Source organism: Gadus morhua, chromosome 2 (genome assembly GCF_902167405.1).
Source record: "Gadus morhua chromosome 2, gadMor3.0, whole genome shotgun sequence".
Classification (NCBI taxonomy): Eukaryota; Metazoa; Chordata; class Actinopteri; order Gadiformes; family Gadidae; genus Gadus; species Gadus morhua.
In genome coordinates, this window is record NC_044049.1 from 26053894 (window position 1) to 26070772 (window position 16879).

At 43.6% G+C, this 16879-nt stretch overlaps 2 protein-coding genes across 4 annotated transcripts in view; both read right to left on the reverse strand.

Moving 5' to 3' along the window:
• LOC115559619 (carbonic anhydrase-related protein 10) overlaps positions 1 to 1145 on the reverse strand; it is a gene marked incomplete in the record, with an annotated part of 47668 nt that extends 46523 nt beyond the window's left edge. Inside the window, 1 exon segment of the mRNA XM_030378585.1 lies at positions 1 to 1145. This exon segment is cut by the window's left edge and continues 447 nt beyond it.
• Positions 1146 to 1404: 259 nt separating this feature from the next.
• LOC115559590 (cytosolic phospholipase A2 zeta) lies at positions 1405 to 15811 on the reverse strand. 3 transcript variants are annotated; one of them, XM_030378501.1, is made up of 14 exons: positions 15541 to 15811; positions 14724 to 14837; positions 13103 to 13245; positions 11570 to 11771; positions 11018 to 11123; positions 10698 to 10838; positions 10361 to 10438; positions 6564 to 6695; positions 6273 to 6413; positions 5149 to 5232; positions 4804 to 4955; positions 4216 to 4387; positions 3140 to 3308; positions 1405 to 2837 (listed from the first exon to the last, which is right to left on the reverse strand). In XM_030378501.1, the coding sequence occupies exons 1-14, from the start codon at positions 15658 to 15660 to the stop codon at positions 2813 to 2815; spliced, it is 1779 nt and encodes a 592-aa protein (XP_030234361.1). In that variant the 5' UTR covers positions 15661 to 15811; the 3' UTR covers positions 1405 to 2812. The 3 variants fall into 3 exon arrangements, with proteins under 3 accessions (XP_030234361.1, XP_030234370.1, XP_030234381.1); XM_030378510.1 differs by having other exon boundaries at positions 14724 to 14834; positions 15541 to 15810; XM_030378521.1 differs by lacking the exon at positions 5149 to 5232.
• Positions 15812 to 16879: the final 1068 nt, after the last annotated feature.

Genomic DNA, 16879 nt, shown 5'->3' on the forward strand with positions numbered 1-16879 from the left:
CCTACTCGCTGAGTGTAAGCGCGCGTGCTCGCTTGACGCGGACAGGCTACAACTTATTTCACGACTCCCCGTGCACGCGCGCAGCGGGAATACACTACCGACGCACTTTAAAAAGCGTGGCGTGTGCAAGAGGTATATTTTGATTTGCAATGATATGCAACACGTCTAATGTGGTTATACTGGACAAAATGTATTTAAGACTCAAGAATATGTTACGACCGAACGCAATAACATACTGCGAAATATAGCTCTTAAATGTGTGGGTTTGGATAGGATACCTGTGGTGGCTTACCAGAAAATTGACTAGATTGTAATTCGTCGGGTGAAATAATTGTTCCTATTAAATCCATACATTCATCGATGACAAAGTTAACTTTTTGACAGGGTGCTTTTTTCAAACCATTAACGTGATGTGTCTTTTTTTGGGAAGAAAGAATACGCCCTAATACATGACCAAAGGCATAAGTGTGCATAGTGCGAAGTCTAGTGGATGCTTTGGGTTACTGCACTAAAATGGGTTAACATTGAGATTAAATCAGCGCAGTTCTGGAGAATGGATCAAAGAGAAGCTGAATAAATTCTGTAAAGGACAGGGAAGGGATCAAGACATGTCCATAGGCTTAACAACATGCCATGAATGAACAACAATTGCATGGATGACATTGAGAAGACATTACTTATTCAATCAAGCAAAACTCCTTTTGGACAATGATGTATAAATCTTTGGACAAGGTGTATGCTGTGAATTCATCCCCCATTTATAATTTATTTAATCTGATCCAGATCAAACACCTTTTTTCCACACACACACACACACACACACACACACACACACACACACACACACACACACACACACACACACACACACACACACACACACACACACACACTGCAGGTAGAAAAGCGGACACACAAACACACAGACACTTGAATTGCTAATGAAACAGCAGGGAATCACAATTCTTCCAAAAAATCAAATATGATAAATAATTTTGTGCCTTGCTCAAAGAAAATGCCCACACAGACACACACACACACACACAGACACACACATGAATACATACATACATACATACATTAATGTATAAATACACACATACATCAACACACACACACAGACGCACATGCATACATACATTAATGTATACGTACACGCATACATAAACACACACACACAGACACACACATATACATAAACACACACACACGCACACACACACACACACACACACACACACACACACACACACACACACACACACACACACACACACACACACACACACACACACACATCCCCCCGTAGTTTGTTGAGGGACCCAGGTGGTTTTCATCTGCAGTGAACAGGAAGTGTTGAGCTAAACCGTATGTATCACAACGAAGGCATCATAACACGTGACGTACAATATGTACTGCACCTTTATTGTTGTGAGCACACAAGTATCTAAAACAGAATCCCTCAAGACCACGAACAATACTGAGCGGACCGAGCAGGGAGTGGGAATACTAAATGCAAATGCTAAAGTTAAAAATGATGCATTATGAATTGAAACGCTATGTGAGGTTTTTAAACATACAAGCATGGTTGGTAGCTACAATGTTGGCAGATAACCTTAAAATAAGGTAAGGAGGATATTAGTCATAATAGTCTGAGTCTGAGTGTGTGCGTGTGCGTGTGCGTGTGCGTGTGTGTGTGTGTGTGCGCGCGCGTGTGTGTGTGTGTGTGTGTGTGTTTGTGTGTGTGTGTGTGTGTGTGTGTGTGTGTGTGTGTGTGTGTGTGTGTGTGTGTGTGTGTGTGTGTGTGTGTGTGTGTGTGTGTGTGTGTGTAAAGACAGAGATCGCATTTAGATTGAAAAAAATAGAATCGCATCGTTGAGGACGACCTCTAGTGGCGTGGAGGGGAAATGCGCAAATCACACGTGTTCGATTTGAAAACACACCGGGTGGCACTTGCGTGATTACGGCACGTGAGGTGAGTGAGCACGGGTGAGGCCATAGACATGGGTGAGGCTATCATGGTCCGCGATTTCCGGCCGGGCTATGAAGGGTTTGTGCATTGGAGGACACGAGAGCACGCATTGGTATGTTATTTATGTTTTGAACTAAGGTGTCGTTTGCACAATGCGTATGTTTCTGGCACTTTTTCCCGTTTGTCATGTCTTCCATGTGACAGCGCATGGGACGGCGCAGACGTCCTTAAAGACGTCTTGGGCACGTTTGGTCGAGGCGCACATGGTGAAAATGTTTGTGTGGAAGACCATTGTTATTTTACAACACAGTGATATTAGATATCATAGTGATATTGTAATTATATATTTGTTTATGATATCTAACCGAATTACTTGGATTTGTTTGATACCTAACAGATATTTGGATTTGATTTAAATGTTTGATTAGGCATTTTGATTTATTTGAGAACTAACTTGATTTAATTTCTTTATCAATAGGTTTTCAACCTAGTCCGAATCCCACTACGGAATGTTTGTTGTTCATGTTCTAAACGATTCATGCTCAATAAAATCAAGGAGAAGGATTTGAGCTGTCCTGCGTCCTGTCTATCAGTGCCATTTCAAGTTGGGCAAGCACAAATGAAAACATCACCCAGATAACTTGACAGTGTGTGTGTGTGTGTGTGTGTGTGTGTGTGTTTTATTATAAGGTTATCCATTGACTGTTTCCTGACACCAGCTAGTCTTCCTTCCAACAGTTGCACAAATTAATAATAATGTCAAAGCCATCAAAGAGATCTCTGGTGTCAAACCGAAGGAGGACAGTGTCAGCCACGTTGATGGTAACGTACAGCCATACTTTAGAGAGCAGAGTCTGTCACGTTCCTGGAAAATAAATAGAAAGAACCCTGTTAGTGTGGTAGTTTGAATCTATTTCACTTTATGCTAGGAGCAAATCAATCATTACCTCGTCTTGTGCCAAGGCTAAACACACACACAAGCACGAGCACACGCACACGAACGCAAACACACACACACACACACTCTCAAATACACACACACACACACTCTCAAATACACACACACACACACGCATCCACACACACATACGAACATCCTTACAAACACACGCATACAAACACACACATAGAAACACACACACAAACGCACACATACACACACAGTACCTGCGGCCCTGCCTGCGCGTGGCAGCGTTCTGGATCTCCCTCACGATGGCGTCCTTGTTGTTCCTCATGTTGTCGCGCGCTATCTCCTGCAGGGCGGCGATCTTCTCCGGGCTGAAGGGCCTCTGGAAGGTGCTGTACTCCACCATCCTGGCCTTGACCTCGGCCTCATCTGTGCGGAGGTAAGAGGTGCACAGTGGTGTTCACGCCCAACCAACCATTTCACTCGAATATCAGAATTGTCTTAATTCTTTACTTTATTATTATGATTACAATTTTGTGTATGTAGTCATTTTTTTAATTGTTATGACATTTTGTAGGTCCTTCCTTTTCTGTTTTTTTTTGGGTGACAGGTCTACGCCCCTTGGCTTTTGTTTTTTGCGGCCCATTCCTATGTTGAACAATTCTGTTGTGCAAAAAGATAAACTAAATAACGGCTGATTTTGGGAAGGGCAAAGCTCTAAAGTATATAATCACTTGTGTAAGTACCATATTCCATGTACTACTCACTACCAAGTAGCAACCATACTAACAGGTGGGCTGTCAATCACTATATCACTCTACAACACTACGTGGTGAAACATTTCAACGTACTGAAGTGGACAATTCCTTTTTTTCTTTAATTTATCCTTTCCAACCTCATCCTGGGCCAACCGGTCGTACGATCACAAGGACCCCTTGTTGAGTCTCTTATTGCTACCTTTACTATCTCACTCACTAGCAAACCTGGTGTCCTTGATGAACGCGGTAGTGTACCTGCAAGAGCTTGGATCTGTTGTGAGACTATGATCTGTGCTCGCTCTGCTAGAGGGGACACTCCTGTAAACATTCAATACTCTTATCCTCTACAGATACGGTGTGCTACTTTGCATTTAGAAGTCTCATCTCACAGTACATGGGCCAACCTTTGATTTTCTTTGGAGAAGAACCACCCCAACGATCAGCGTAAAGATATATAAATCTAAAGTTTTGAATGTTAACATTTGGTATTTCCTTCGGCCACAGGGCGTAAACAAGCCACCAAACAGATATTATGGGGCAACCATGAACATCGATATGAGACACAGTGACCGCTAGACCTTTGCAGTTGATCCTGTTGAAAAGAGGCATGAATATGATGGTGGGTTGGTCATTCTCCCCCGGGAACACGTAGAAGTCCTTGGGCCAGTCTTTGTCTAGCAGGACCTGCTCGTGTATCACTGGGAAGGGCTTCCCAACTGCAGCTGCATAGTCCCTGGCAAGGGTCAGAGTCTGGGGCCAAAGGTATGGTGCAGAGATCATGGTTATCATTGGTGATGATATCAAGTGTATGAAGTCATTTCAAGATTAAAAAAAAGGATTCCCTTTTGGTAAAACAAAACAAAAGAAGAGTGATTCAGTTGTATAAGTATCAGTTGTGTAATCAGTGTTTCTGATAGACTCCAGAACGACACCATCTCCTGCGATAGTATCGGCAATAGATTTCATAGTATCACACTTCTGGAAATCTGTGTTTGGGCTTGGTTGATTTTAATTCCTCGCCCATTAGGAATCTAGGAAATGAATCTAGATCATATCGTTTTAAATGGCAAACAGAATTTGAATGTGTTTTGCTTCAGGGCACAGGGCAATACTGATTGGTTTCATGAAGGCAGAAAGTGTGTGGGAGTATACGGCCGGCCGTTCACCTCAAACATTTCCCCGGCACTGAACTCTGGTGCTATGAGGAGGTCTACGTCTCTCTTCTTCCCCAAGAAGGGTTCGTACGGCATGTTGATGGCGATGCCCCCGTCGATCAGGTTTAACACCCTTGACTGGAGACAATCAGGGACCTCCGAATCTGCCCGGCAACCAGGAAAGAAAGACTTTCTCCTTAAGATTTCTTCAACATCCGACTATTAAAATCGACTACTTGTATAGTATTCTTTCACTTCTTTGAAGATCAATTTGTACTTCATTGGTTTAAAACAATATGTAATGACCAAAAAATAATAATAATAATCTATTGGCTAAAAAGCGTTGAGCTGTCTGACCTTTGACCGCGTAAAGGAAGTTTTCTGTTGTTCCCCACTGCCATTTGATCAGCAATGGGAGAACCACTTCCATCAACTCAGTAACTGCAAAACAGGATGAATTCATCACTTAAGCTCAACGCTTGGCACTGAATTCATGGCGTACTGTAACGATCACATGATCCTATTTTCTAGAAAAGGGGGTGGTTATCAATAACATTTGAAAACTCTAACTCCAAAGAATGAAACCCTTTGTTCAAGAAACGAAAAAATGCATTCAATTTAGAAAGCACTTTAAATGTGATACATCTACGGTCTACTCTTTACAGTGTAAAGAGTAGACCGTAGATGTATCACATTTATTATTATTATTATTGTATCACATTCATTTTTTTATCACACACGACTTATTGGTTCTCAAAGTGCGGCCCGCGGGCCAATGGCGGCCCGCAGAAACATTCCTGGTGGCCCGCAATGATATACAGATGTAAGTGAAGAAAAAAGAAAAGATTTGATTTTTTTTTTAATTATTATTATATCAATATAAACTAACTATTTTTACTAAAATAAATAAATATAAGGAGAAAAGTCGACTCTCTAGCTTTCAATTAAATCCTGTTATATTTGTTAGTTTTAATCCGACTGTTTGAAAGGATGAACCTCAGTTTCGTGATTTAGACCTCACTAGACCTCATTCCAAGAGGTCCATGGTGCAATGTTTTCTTTCACCACTGGGATGCTGATGGCGTTTCCCGCCTGATTTTTTTTTTTCCTTTGGCGGCCCTCAGTCAAATTGTGGGTTCTTAAATTGGCCCTCAGCTGTAAAAAGTTTACACCCATGCTGACTACAAAATTAAACACATAACCTTGTTTTTCTGATTCCTATTTACTACTCTCTGTCCAGCCGCTTTGGGTAAAGTTTGTGCAAAACTACTTCAAGTAAGCCTATCTGATGATAACAATGTTGTGGTCATGTTGACATTTCTTCCATGAAGTCTCAATCCTAGAATGATTCTCACACACAGATTCGTTGGCGGCCCTGATTACAACAAAGTGGCAGTAACACGCATGCGCATCACGTGACCCAGGCCTGTGCTGTTCTGTATCAGGCTGTGCATCCTGAAGGAAGACAGTCACTGACTGACCTGCATTTTTCTGTAGCCCAATGTTCATTTCCGCGACCCAGGTCTGGACGCTTGCAACCAGCGCCAGGTTCTTGCGCTGCAACTCTTCAACCTGCTCCTCTTTGGTCATCGTGTGCAAAGGCACCTCCTCGAGAAGTATATCTAAGGAGGGGGGAGGGGGGGTGAAAAGGGTCTCATAAGTAACATATACGCCTACTTCTAGTTGTTATTCACCAATGAGGCAACATTGTACAGGATTATTATTATTATTTTTTTTTTTTCAATAAAATCAAAGCAATGAAAGTCCCTGACCAGACGCCCTTTTCTGCAGCTCTTCCACTTTAGCCAAATCCGTGACATCTTTGATTCCAGATTTGAGCAGCTCCAACAGAATATTCAACGTGAAATAAATACGCAGATGGTCCTTCACGGCTGTAGGCCTACCTGCAAAGCCAAAAGAAACAGCACAGGGCACACTGCAGATGAACACAACATGAAGCTCACTTATTGAACGTGTGTAGCCGAATGCAAAACATGGAGCGCGCCACAATGAGCACCATCGTATCTAAATGTGGAGGCATGGTTCTGTGCCAGAGCCCAGGGCGTATCTGATCGAACTCATAAACAAATTAACAAACTAACCTACTAACTATCTCACTATCTTGGCCTATTGGTGTATATACGTAACAGGGAATGTGGACAAAACAGTAGTTGGGCCCATAGGCGTCGATTACGCCCGGGATTCGTCCCCACCAGATTTCGTCAAGATTCGTTTTGTACCCACCACTTGTAAAAAATAAAATAATCGTTGAATTATTATGGATCATTACACGCAGTGGCGGGCCGTACTATTAGGCAAACCAGGCATTTGCCCGGAGCCTCGGGCCCCATAGAAGGTTTTTGGGGCCCCCAAAATGCCCCAATGCATATATTTTGTCCCCATATTTATAATTTTTATAAAAATCTCTTTACAATAGTAGTATCGGGATGTCTAATTACTCATGTTTTGACGATCTTTCCGTGTGCACCCCCCTTCAGTCTGCACTACATGGACTATTCCATGTAGTGCGCACAATGAAGTCAAATTCAAAACAGTAAGCGGTAAGAGAGAGAGAGAGAGAAATCGAGTGAAACATGAAGTGATCGTACAAAAGCGGGTCACATAAAAAGAAGAAGAAAGACCAAAGGCAGGACTTTCTTTCAAAGCTACCAAAGCTATCCAGCTTTTTTACAGCCACCGCAGTGTCAGCGGGACCGTCGGAGGATCAAGAGCAGCCGTCAACGTCGTTTGCTGTCACGTTACTGCTCCTTTCATTCCAAGTGGCTCTGGCTCAGCCAGCAGCGATGCTAATGACGTGTGTCAACAAACTGACGGAGATGATGCACAACTGGTAGTGAATATTTCTCACTCTCCTTCTTCCACTTCGGTTATTGAAATTGATGACAATAACGATAACAATGACTGCGTGACACATATTCTTGTGGATGACCCAGCACTCTGGCCCAAGCTGCTGTGTCTTGGGCAGGTGCACACATATTCTTGTGGATGACCCAGCACTCTGGCCCAAGGGCCGCAGATTCACAAAAGCATACTATTACATAGTAATGAAAAATGGTGAGAGGGTGAACAGGTCTTGGTTAGTCTACAGTGAAAGTGCAGACCGTGTTTTTTGCTTTTGTTGTTGCCTTTTTGGAAAACAAAAACAACTGAGTGAGGATGGATTTAAAGACTGGAATAACCTTGCAATGCATCTAATCAACCTTGAAAGGTCTGAAGAGCACAGGAAAAATACTGATAGCTGGAAGCAGCTATCAGTAGGTTTCCAGTAGGTCACAGCATATAGCTGCTGTGACCTCATGGAAACCCTCAGGTAAATGATGACATAAGGTTAACAGTCAGTGTAATGTGTCAACATAACGAATCTTATTGTTTTGTATGTTATTCTAAATTTTTAAATAGATAATTAACATTTGCATGAAAGAAGGATAGTGACTTTTGTTCATCCCTTGTATGGAGTATCTCATTATGCCATATATTATGCGATATAAGGTACATTAGACCGGTAGATGCAGGGGCCCCCAAATGACTGTTCGCCTGGAGCCCCCAAAGGGCTAAGTTCGCCACTGATTACACGGGTCTTCTCAATGCCGTGGAACACTCTGTTCACTTGCACGGGCTCTTCACAACTTCCAGCGGTGAATTATATTAATTCACCGTTGCTAAGTATAATTGACCGCCGTCATTTTTTGGACTTTTTGGCTATAATGACGTCTTTGGCACTCCAAGTAGTCCGGTAACTTTTCAAACCCAGCGTCTTCGGTTGCTAAGCGACGTCAACGTCTTTGGCGGACTATTTCTCTGCTGATCAACACTACGAATGCTGGTGACAAATAAATTGTAAAAAGACACACCATGTGAAGTAATTTTTTCGTTTTGGAACGTAGCCGGGTAATAAGCGGGATAATGTATAGAACGTCGCCGGTCATTATCAAAAAACTGTTCGCCCTGTCTGGGCTTATTTTCCCGATAATGACCGGCATTTTATACATTATCCCTTACTTATTACACGGCTCTTCTCAATGCTATATACTGCTCCATTGACTTGCATGGGCCTTCCTAACGTTCAGCTCTCAATTATTTTTGTTTATTACACGGCCCTTCTTAATGCAATGGAATGCTCACCCAGCATATTTGACCGCTTTCAAGGAAAGTGTTTCTTTTTGCCTCTGATTCACGTCATCTGTATCACTCTGCAGTCCGGTAACTTATCAACCCCAGCGTATTCGGTTGCTAATCGACGTCAACTACTTTGGTGAACAATTTCTCTGCTGATCAACGCTACGAATGATAACAAATACATTGGAAAAAGACACACTTTGTGAAGTTATTTTTTCAATTTGGCAAGTAGCCATTACTAATAATACCAATACTCTTTGGCTGGGATGATGAGGCATCAGACAATCAAGTCATTTTAGCCTGAATAGGTAAGAAGCACCAGAGCAGGTTGCTAGTACCATGGACAGTATCAGAACGATAACCTGTTGAACTAAATGGATGTGGTCGGCTACACCACGGGATGCATCTGCAGACCACTGCCACATAAATAAAGGTAAGACGCGATATTTTTTTGTACAGTAATCCTCAGTGGAGGATTACTAAAGATTTGCTGGTGCTGTGGCGAGGTCTTTTGTGTTTTTTGTATTCAAGTGGTCGGCTGTTTTAACTTTCAATTGATAGTCGGTGGAGTCAGTCTCTTGTTGACAAAAATGACTTGGTCATTCTTGCTTTGCCTGAATTCTGGAATAATTGTTGGGGGGGAGTTCATGAGTTTTGGTCAGAATGCCTGATGTAGGCTAGTTTTTATGGAATGCGTGTTGTGAATTGAGAACAGCCAGCTCATGATGTGATACAGCGTTCAGCTGTGCAACAAATATTTTTTTCGTTTTCAATCTTGCCGACTTTTGTAGTGCTGTGTGTAGCCACACGTTTGGCCCTTCTGAACTTAAACACGCAGTTCAATTCCTTTCCTAGCTCCTCTTGTTTATGTTGTTAGCTTAGCCATGTCATGTCACGTTTTCAACATTGGATACATGGAGCAGAACATAGTGGGTCATATGTCCGATGCTTTTTGGAAACGTTTTCTTCATAAAACGTGCCAGACAGATTTTGTATACAATTTATTCCTTAGTAATTAGCTACATCGGTATGCCGTCTTTCAGAACCTTTCATTACCGGCACCACAGGGAGAAAAAAGATTGCATCCGATTCCTCATTGTACCCAGCACTTCTGAAAATGTACTTCCGAATGCGTCTCTGTCCCCAGCACATTTCAAACCAAACTGACGCCCATGGTTGGGCAACTTACTAACTAATAAACTATCTAGAAATCAGCGTGAAGGCATTGGCCAACCTGCCTACATCTTTGACTTGTTGGATCCTGGACATTAAAAAGGCATTCAGTAGTTCTGCAAAGTCAATAGCAGTGATCAATGTGGTGACCATTCTTAAAAGAGTAAAGAGTTCCTCGGTGATGAGATGCCGTCTTTTTAGGATGACAATGCTGATGTCTACCATATCAAGGCCTTATGAATGGTTTTTAATGGATTACCAGCTGTTGACATATTCATCCAAGAAGGCACCATCTCTGCAATGCTGTCCTCATGTGCCAAAGCAGAACCCACAATACCTGCAGGACAACAATACGATGCACGCATACACCCACCCACGCATACAGAAACACACACACACACGCATAGACGCCATCACAAACACACACAGAAACAGACACACCCACCCACACAAACAACCCCACACACACACACACACACACACACACACACACACACACACACACACACACACACACACACAGGGAAAGTGCTGTGGAATTAGAAAACAAACATGAAACAGGAATTTTTCATGTTTATATTAACCAGGAAAATAACCTTGCAGTTGAACCATATCCATCTCTGGCTTCTGCTCCTTGAGCTCCCCTCCCTCGAAACCGCTGCCGAGGTAGGCAGTCGAAACAAAGTGACCCAACTCTGGGAAGCCTGCCTCATGAGGGGTAAACTCAAACCACACAGCTGAGAGAGAGAGAGAGAGAGATAAAAATCCATTTCCTTATAAATCCAAGTTTGTATTAATGTGTGCTTTTATGCGTTGGTGTGTGACTGTGTGCGTGCCTGTGAGTGTGTGGGCGTGTATGTGAATGCGTTTGTCTCAATGCACGAGCGTGTGCTTTTGTATGTGGGTGTGGTCCAACCGTCTGTTGTGTTCGTATTGAAGCACTCCTTCTCTATGGCGCTGTAGACAGGGTATGGGTTGGTGTTGTCTCGACTGGCCTCGTCTGACAGGAGACGTTGATCCATCTATGCGACACCAGACACACTCTCAATGGACAGACATGAATGTTTGGCTGAGTTTGTTCTTGGTGCCTGAGGCTGTATTATGAGAGTTCAGGGTCGTGTCAAAAGGATAACGATTATCTGTGTCAACACATTCATGGGGTCCGTATTGCGATGCGGGAGAGAAATGTTAATAGTTGCAGTCCGACTATTTGCTACACTTAAAATGGTACTTAATTCACTGCTTATTTTTCCACTATAAATGCATCTCCTTAAACATAACATCATTAGCCTCATAGCATAAAGTAATATATAGGCTCTCCTTACTTTGTCATTAACTAAAACTCCCTCCCCTAGCATTGATCGTTTTTCAGTTTTAGGAGCGCCTTTCTTCAAGGCTAGACTGACCTGCAGAGAGAAACAGAATGTGAGCTCTGTAAGAGATCAGCATGGCTGTAGATAAACCTTACGTGGTTCATGAAGAGATAAGAGGTCAGCAGACCCCAGATATCTGACAGGGAGAAGTCCTCATCTTTGGATTTGGTCTTTAGCCAACGATAAGGCCCAGTAGATAGGCTCAACCAAGTTGTTTCTCTGTGGCCCCCCAGTCTGGAAAACACTGGCTCCATGTTGACACTCCACTGAGGATCACTGTACAGTAAAGCCAAGGTCCTAGGAGACACACACATGAACACACACATAAACACACACACACACACACACAACACTGGCTCCATGTTGACGCTCCACTGAGGATCACTGTACAGTAAAGCCAAGGTCCTAGGAGACACACACATGAACACACACATAAACACACACACACACACACACACACAACACTGGCTCCTTGTTGACACTCCACTGAGGATCACTGTACAGTAAAGCCAAGGTCCTAGGAGACACACACATGAACACACACATAAACACACACACACACACACACAACACTGGCTCCATGATGACACTCCACTGAGGATCACTGTACAGTAAAGCCAAGGTCCTAGGAGACACACACACACACACACACACACACACACACACACACACACACACACACACACACACACACACACCTCCCCCCCACTGGCTCCATGTTGTCACTCCACTGAGGCTCAGTGTATTCTGGCATCCCAGTGGTACTCAATAACCGGCCACACACTCATCTACTTCATAGATCTGTTCTGTTGTTTACTGCAGCCACACTGTCAAGACTCTTAATCAATTAGAGCACAGAGCTATCTCTGCCTTTAACCTATATAGCTCAATGTAAACATGATTCTAGAGCCCACCTCGAATATAATCAGCGACACCACAAAACCTGCACCGCTTATTACTGAACCTTCGGTGGATACATCTCTTTAATCAGGTCCAAGCTGTTAGTGAGTGTTTGAAAAGGAGGGATAATTGCATTCCTGACCTTTGCCATTAAACTCCTTGCACCCTCCTAAGCATCTAAGCAGTATAATTTTTCAAATGAATGTCAACAGGCTCTTCACTACATTTCAGTCCTGTTTTAGAGTGGTTAATAGCCCTGAGACGACACGACTTATAGTCCTTTACGATATCATTCTAGGGGACCCCCCCCCCCCCCCCCCTACTGTAACTCCCTGTGTTCCGGTCTCAATCAACACAGCCTCACTCAACAAAACCTCTCCAATATTCAACCTGTTCAAAATGCAGCAGCAAGACTACTTGCTGCTGCATTTTGAAAAAAAATAATTTCATTGGTCATTCCTGGCGGCCCGCGGACCAATGAAAAAAAGAAAAGAAAAAAAAGACTTTTACTTTCATCTGTATGTCATTGCGGGCCGCCAGGAATGTTTCTGCGGGCCGCCATTGGCCCGCGGGCCGCGCTTTGATAACCAATGCTTTAAGTCTAACCCTCATGTTAAAATATTCAAGCTGAGTCGCCACTCTATGGTAATAGACAAGCAAGCGTCAGGCAAACGTCAGCAGCATATATTGACGATAGTACAGTTCTAAGAAAAGTCCCGGGTAGGTACCATGTGGACCCAGACACTCCTCCAATGTAGAGCAGGGTGTCCAGCAGGTCGTCCTGCCCCATCTGCTGGAGAGACCCCAGGAGAGCCACAGCTGCCCTCTGCCCCCCCCCAGAGCCCAGCAGGGCGATGTGGGGCACCGAGTCCTGGAGGGGGGGGGGGGGGGGGAAGGAGAATCGCTCAAATCATAAAAAAACATTGAATACAAAAAATGCCTAAATTGCGTTATACATTATGTCTTAATCTACTAAGGATAATGTCTAAAGAAAACCAGTATTAAATATGTAAACAGTAATACTGTAAACAGTAGGATAGTCAGTCCAGGCCAGGAAGGACGGAGGGGTTGTTCATAGAAGCTAACGTAGCCAGTAAACAATGTGACCGCAAACAGGGGACAGTCAGTACACGGTTAACGGGAGGGAGCGGAAGTGGTAGTGGTGGGAAGGGAGACAGAATACACAGAGAAGTCTATCTCTCCTCTTCCTCTCTTCAGTGACACTGTGTTGCCTTTCACGCATAAATCTGAATGGAATTTTGTTTTGAAAGAGCTCTTATTTTGAAGGGCAGTTTTCACCCTAATGTTTCCGGGTCATAGGTTTGTTTTGGTTTAGTAGTCTGAGGAGGCTAACCGAATTTGCATAGCTACATTTCTGTGTTCAACCGCATGATTGTATCACTGTAAACGTCGCAGAGGCAACGTCGTAAGTTGATCATTTCATAATTACATTCATCAGTTAATGTTAGAAAGTACTATTTACATGAAAAATGCATGTGATATATTTTCTGGCTAAAAACGTTTTATTTACATTTATTTACATGTGGAAAGCACCTGTTACAGAGCTAAATGGTCATTTTCGCATTTGTCTTGTTACATTTTTCACTCTGACCTTGTATATGAGAAAAAGAGCCACAGTAAAGAGCAACTAATGGCGCGTTTCCACTGCAGGGTGCGGTATGGTTCGGTTCGCAAAGGTGCGGTACGGATTGCGTTTCCACCGCCAAAAGTGGGCGTGACCCGGACTGAGCCGTACTCGTTTTGCCCTCGTCTTCAGTACTCCTCCGTTGGGATACTGAGACGCCTGAAAGGGTGCCGGAAAATTCGAGCTACACACCCCCTCCGTTGATTGGTCGACAGAATCGTCACTTCCGGGCGACGTGGGGATAAAAAAACAAACAGTAGCCTCGAGGTATTGTTCTTTACAATGAACGTGTCGCATAAAACGCTTGCTTGGGCGAACAAGGAGGTGGAGACGTTCCTCTGCATTCTTGGGGAGGAAGATGTTGTTTACGATGTTTACGTAGCTGCCGCGGCGATCGACATCCGGCCTACCAAAAAGGGTACTGTCGGCGGTGGAAACATGACCTCAGAACTGAGCTGGGCTATACCGCCCCCTCCCTACCGGACTGAGGCGAACCGAACCGTACCGCATCCAGGAGTGGAAACGCGGCATAAAGCTTACTACGACTCACGTCTTCATTTATAAGGAAGAGTTTAACTAGTTGTATAGCTGCAGTTGCTACACTGCAGTGAGGACAACACTGACACATTGGACCAAATTGGATGGTCTGCCCATGGCATTAAATGGAGGGTAAACGGTTGGTGTGGTCCACTTATGTAACTCACCGCTGTGCTGCTGATGTTGAGTCTACCAAGGGACGCCAGCACCACCTCCTTCCTCTGACGGATGAACTCCGCCTCGCCGGGGCTCAGAGCGTGGCTGGGCCCGCGGACAAGCTGCTGGGAGAACAGTGGGATGACAGAGAGTGTGAGTGTGTGTGTTGGTCTACAGGCGCAGGACACCATGGTGTCCTAGGACAGGGGTACACTGAATTGTCATAAAGACCTTTCGCGGGCCACCTCGTATGCAAAAAAAATGTATGCTCTGCCACAGCATGCGGAGGCTATTCATCAAAGAGCGCACAACGGCACTCCGCAACACAATTATCACAACGCAATTACTACCACAACAAAGCCTTGGCCATTGGGCAACAGTGCAATGTTGCTCCCAGTGTTCAAAGAAGCTCCTAAAAGCTACCTTTTTACATACCTATAGGTACCTCCTATATAGGCAGGTTATATATTTGTTTACATATTTCTTTAATAATTGAACAATCTCTCTGATGCTGCAGCACTCAGGCTTCTCCCAGGCTTCTCTGTGAAGCCTGGGGCCCCCGCGTTATAATTTCTGTTACATAGAAATTAACATAGTCCGAATCGAGGGAACAAATGCAAATGGAAAACACACGCACAAAGAAACATCAATATACAAAATCTGTGTATTTCATATTTCCGTGTGGATTTCTACCAGATGTGAACATACGAATAGATTAGCATAGTAGGCTACACAATAGATTATTTAAGTCAGATTTGGCCTGTGCACAACATCACGAGAGGAGAGCGAATGGCAGACTTTGGCGTTCAGGTTATGAATCCCTCTCACCTTGGCACTGGTCTCTGGGCTGGGCTCCGCTGTGGCGTTCACTGGCTGGGCTAAAAGACCTCGGAGTGAAACACAGACGAAGCAGGCCAGCACGACCGCGCGCCCACGACAGGACACCATCCCGGGAAGAGCGTGGAACAGGTAGTCGAACGGGAGGAAGGCTCTCTCTGAGGCTACGTCTTCTGCTGCAGCAGTCTGACCTGTGTCCCTGTGTAGCCCGGAGGCGCTGCTATACCTTTATAGAAACCTGTGTTTGGTTCAAAGGAACACACGCAAATACAATCGGCAAACACAAGAACAAACAAACCCACGCCACCCCCTTGTGTTTCACAACCCAGCTGTGTTTCGTAATTCTGTGTAGATTTCATTCAAATGTGAACCCACTGAAATAATGATGCAATTATGCATTATTTGCAATAATTAATAATAATTAAAAAATAATTAAATAAACTAACAAATGTTAACTAATTAATGGTGCTTGTAGAACTGTTGTATAAAAGCAATATCACACTCGAGGTCGTGCTGTTGTAGTGAATATCAGCACAGCTGTGATTATCTTCGGCACAATCACAGCCGTGCTGATACAACGCAGTATCTCTCGTGTGATATTACTTAAGTATTTATGTGCTATATTCAAAATGAAATGAAAATATAAAAGCAGCGTGTTTTCCTAATTGGGATCTTTATTATTAGATGAACAACTCAGTTAAACCAGATGCGGTCAATAGTGATGCGCTACTCTGCTCTAAGCAATGGAGCATGCAGCTCGTAGCCGGTGCTCATGAACATAACTAAAAATAAACACAACCCTAGTTACCTCCCAAAATAATAACAATAATCATAAAAAAAAAAAAAATCATGTTACAACTTAACCAACCAGTCTACGGATTTTTGTTCAGAAATATGAGCATGTTGACAATAAGTGTACTGAAAACGGTCAAATCGCGAAGTGTGTGGCGATGTACACTTTTCGTACTCAACGGCAGCCATCTTAGCTACGTAGCGGAAGAGGGCGGAAGTCGAGCCAGGCTGAGCCAAAGTCGGCGCATTTTCCACATAGCCTGCATTAAAGGGGTAGTTCGGAATTTTGGACATAGGGCCTGATTCCCAAGTGAGCATTGGTATTCTACATCACTGGAGACAGTTTTCAACACATTTCATACAGTCCTTCTAGTTGCAGAGTTTGCTCGTGCTAGGCTAGCGCAAGTCAACGGGCAATGCTAGCCTGCTATTAAAAACAGTCTTACCCACTCCACAGTACACCCGAGGTAAATCAATTATAACACCAGACTATAGATTTAAATGTCTGTGTTGATAGAATAATGTTAGAAATAAAACT